The sequence below is a fragment of the Castanea sativa genome, chromosome 11 (assembly GCF_040712315.1).
Source record: "Castanea sativa cultivar Marrone di Chiusa Pesio chromosome 11, ASM4071231v1".
Lineage (NCBI taxonomy): Eukaryota > Viridiplantae > Streptophyta > Magnoliopsida > Fagales > Fagaceae > Castanea > Castanea sativa.
Window position 1 is genome coordinate 69,369,355 of NC_134023.1, and position 4,519 is coordinate 69,373,873.

The 4,519-nt window shown below is 39.3% G+C and overlaps 1 protein-coding gene across 1 annotated transcript; it reads left to right on the forward strand.

Annotated features, from left to right (window-relative positions):
- The first annotated feature begins 1,921 nt into the window (after positions 1-1,921).
- Positions 1,922-3,890, forward strand: LOC142617045 (uncharacterized). The gene is made up of 3 exons (XM_075789745.1): positions 1,922-2,350; positions 2,692-3,006; positions 3,291-3,890. Exons 1-3 carry the CDS (start codon positions 1,922-1,924, stop codon positions 3,888-3,890), a joined length of 1,344 nt encoding a protein of 447 aa, XP_075645860.1.
- The last annotated feature ends 629 nt before the right edge of the window (positions 3,891-4,519 follow it).

Sequence of the window (4,519 nt, forward strand, 5' to 3'; positions counted from 1 at the left end):
ACACTTTGCCCCCTCCCTTAACAATGCCATCAATTCTTTTAAGAGTAATATTATAACCACAAACTTTTCTACAATATTATTATAAACTATTGAAGTAACAAATTGTTATATGTTTGCACACTTGTATCATTTTTTATTTACTAAGAACCACTTACCACATTAACAATTTGAAAAAATTTTGTAGTAAGCATTTTCCACATTTTAAAGGTCATAAAAATTAATAGATTAAGTCTATAACAAAATATATAAGCTCAAAAAAATTAGTCCAACAACAAAAAATACCAATAATAAAGCTAAAAAAAATTAACCCAGTCAACCTATTTTACCCAAAACAAACAACTTGTCCCTTTAAAAAGATTTAAACAAAAATCCTTAGTGATTGAGTAGTCAAGTCAAAGGCCAGAGCTGCCGCACATAACGAGTAGCAGAGTCGCCCCCTAACTCCAAGTCCTAGCTCCATCCCTGGATTGACAAAGGTTCCCCAAACGAATGGAGATTCACAGGGTTTTATGGTGAGCCAGACACTTCAAGGCGTGGTGAAGCGTGAGATAGTCTAAGAAGTTTAAATCACCACCCCGATACCCCATGGTTGTGTGCAGGTGACTTCAATGAGATTGCTAGACAGGAAGAGAAACTTGGGGGTGTAACAAGAAATCAGGGACAAATGCAGCTATTCAGGAATGTGTTGGACGAATGTGGGTTTCTTGATCTTGGCTTTGTAGGAAACAGATTTACATGGAGTAAGCACTTTGTAGATGGACGCTCTATTTGGGAGAGACTGGATCGGGGTGTGGTCAATGCAAGCTGGTTTCTTAAATTCCTAGGTACAATTGTGCACCATCTCCATTGTATTTCATCAAATCATACACCCCTGTACATTAATCTATCAGGTTTGGAGATTCCATCATGGAGGAAATTATTTAGGTTCGAGGAGATGTGGTTATCAGATGAGCATTGTGGTGAAGTGGTGGAAGCTTCATGGTCATCCTATCACCACAGTTTTAGTGATAGTGATATCTTGAAAAAGTTTGATAAGTGTGGCCGAGATCTTGAATGGTGGAACTACAACATTTTTGGAAATGTGAGGAAAGAGCTAGCCAAGAAGAAGGAGCTTTTGATTCAAGTAGAACAAGAAGCACAAGTAACTGGGCTGAACACTCGAGTTAGAGCACTCAAAGAGGAAATAAGCATCCTACTGGATAGGGAAGCACGCATGTGGAGCCAAAGATCACGTACACTATGGCTTAAAAATGGAGACAAAAATACGAGATTCTTTCATTGCCAAGCCACTAGGAGATTCCGAAAAAATGTTATTCGTGGGATTATGGATGAATCAAATACTTGGAGAGTGGATCCGAATGATATAGCAGCCCTTATGATCAAGTACTACCAGGACCTCTTCACCTCCACAAATTCGAATGCACATAAGGCAGCCTTGGATCATATCCCTAATGTCATTACTGACCAAATGAATACAATCCTTGTTGCTCCCTTCAGAGAGGATGAAGTTAAGGAAGCCCTTAAACAAATGGCCCCCCTCAAAGTTCCAGGACCCGATGGCATGCCACCTTTATTTTATCAGCACTTTGGGGGTTGGTTGATAGGGATGTAACAAACTCAGTCCTATCTTGGCTTAATAAAGGTACAATTCCTCACCCAATAAATCACACCTTCATTACTTTGATCCCAAAAATTAAAAACCCTGAATTTGTCACTCAATATCGCCAAATTAGCTTATGTAATGTCCTTTATAAAATTTTCTCCAAAGTTCTAGCGAATAGACTTAAAAATATTCTGCTCACAATCATCACTGAGCACCAATCAGCCTTTTACCAAAAATAGATTGATTTATGACAATATATTTGTGGCTTTTGAATCTCTACATAGCATGAAAAATATGGGTTAGGGGAAAATTGGGTATATGGCTATTAAACTGGATATGAGCAAAGCATATGACCGGGTGGAATGCGGTTACCTTGAAAATGTTATGAGAAAGATGGGTTTTAATGAGAGGTGGATAGGATTAATCATGGCATGTGTAAAATTAGTCTCTTACTCCATTCTGATCAATGGAGAACCTCAAGGTTTTATCCAACCCACTAGAGGTATTTGCCAAGGTGACCCATTATCACCTTTCCTCTTCCTACTTTGCACCAAAGGTCTCCATGGCCTAATCCAACAAGCAGCAAATATGGGAGAAATCAAGGGCTTCCCTCTTTGTTGGAGAGGCCCAACACTAACACATTTATTGTTTGTAGATAATAGCCTCCTCTTTTGTAGGGCAAGTGGTGATGAATGTAGGAAGATCATTGATATCCTTGAGAAGTATGAAGGGGAGTCGGGCCAAAAGGTAAACAAACACAAAACAACCATTTTCTTTAACAAGTGAACCACGGAAGCAACCAAACAAGAAATCATGGCTGCCTTGGGTGTACAAGAAATTGTGCATTTTGAGCATTACCTTGGGCTGCCATCATTGGTGGGTAGAAAAAAGAAAGAAGACTTCAATTTTATCAAAGAGAAGGTGTGGAGAAAATTGCAAGGTTGGGAAGGGAAACTCTTATCTCAAGCCGGTCGTGAGGTGCTCATTAAAGTGGTAATACAAGTCATCCCAACTTATGCTATGGGTGTTTCAAAATACCTTTGGGTCTTTGCCATGAAATTGAAACCATGATCAAGAAATTTTGGTAGGGACAAAGAGGAGAAAAAAGAAAGATCCATTGCTTGAAGTGGGAGGAACTAACTAAGTCAAAATTGGAGGGTGGTATGGGGTTTAGGTATATAGCTATGTTCAATGACTCCTTGTTAGCTAAACAAGCATGGAGGTTATTGAAAAACCCGGACTCATTGTTGCACAAAGTCTTCAAGGCGCGCTTCTTTCCAAATTGTACCTTTATGGAGGCTAAACATTCTAGTAGCGACTCTCATGCGTGGAATAGCATCTTGCATGGAAGGGACATATTACTTAGGGCTGCCAATGGAGAATTGGGAATGGGAAGACAGTGGGTATATGGCAAGATAACTGGTTGCCAAGAAAAAACATGCCACAAGTTCAATCCCCTTGTGTGGAATCAATGGCTGATGCTAAGGTGGAGGTCTTGATTAAGGAAGACATAAGGCAGTGGGATCATTGTCTAATAGAAGGTGTATTCACCCCTGAGGAAGCTAAATTGATCAAATCGATTCCACTCTTTAGATGCGAGGCAGAGGACACCTTATTTTGGCTATTCACTAGCAATGGAGTCTATACTAGTAAGTCTGGTTACAAATTTTTGAAAGCTGAAGAATAGATCAAGTGGGATGAAGAACAAAGGGAGCATGATAAGGTATTGTGGTGGACACTTTGGTCCCTTCAGGTGCTGAACAAAATCAAGAATTTGGTGTGGAGGGCTTGCAGGAACTCGTTGCCAACTAAGGATAAATTGGTGAGGCAAACTATCATCGAAAATCCGATATGTGACTGCTACAATCAATTACCTGAATCAGCTCTACATGCTCTCTGGACTTGTGGTGAACTGGACCTGGTGTGGGAAGAAGAACCGTTTCAACATTACTGGAGAAGACACACCTTTGTGGATTTTAAAGAGTTGCTTTCATGGCTCATTATAACTGATCACAACTTGGAGCTATTCTCTACTTCGGTGTGGTTAATCTGGACACAAAGGAACCAGGTGCGTATGAGCCAACAGAACATAAATCTCCATCAGATTCTGTCGTCAGCAAAGGAGCGTGTGGCTGAGTTTGCAATGACCCAACCTATGCCTATCATCACTCGGCCTAACCTCACTTCAGTTTGGGCTAAGTGGCGTCCTCCAAATCCAGATGTGATGAAGATCAATTGTGATGGAGCTATTTTTAAGGAGCAGAAAAAATGGGCATTGGTGTCATGATTAGGGACAACAATGGTTCAGTCATGGCTTCAATGTCCAAACTTCTGCCACAGCAGTATACACCCTTGGAGATTGAAGCATTGGCCACCTTAACAACCCTGGAGTTTGCAGCTGAGTTGGGCTTTATTCAAACAATTCTAGAAACAGACTCTTAGGTGTTGTCAAATGCTTTGAAAAATAACATCCCTTACCTGTCATCCTTTGGTCTATTAATTGAGGACATCAGATGTAATGCTAGCTTGTTTAATCAATTACTCTACTTTCATGTAAAGAGAGAAGGTAATAAAGTAGCGCATAATCTAGTAAGACATTCCATAAGTATTTTTGATTTTTCGGTGTGGATGAAGTTTGTCCCACCACCCTTTGTTTCTTTTGTGTTAGCTAATATGGCTGGTGTTTCTTAATAAAGTTAACGATATTTCCTTCTCAAAAAAAAAAAAAAAAAATTTCCACTAGCAAAATATAATTGGGCCTAAAAAAATAAGAAGAAATTATTGGCACCATATGAAAGACAAGTATATACAGAAAGCTATGACAAAGTTGTCAAGAAAATTTGCTCCTTTAAATTATGTGATAGCGATTTTTGAAAGTTGGAAACATATAAAAAAAAAACTATGCACTGTCACTAT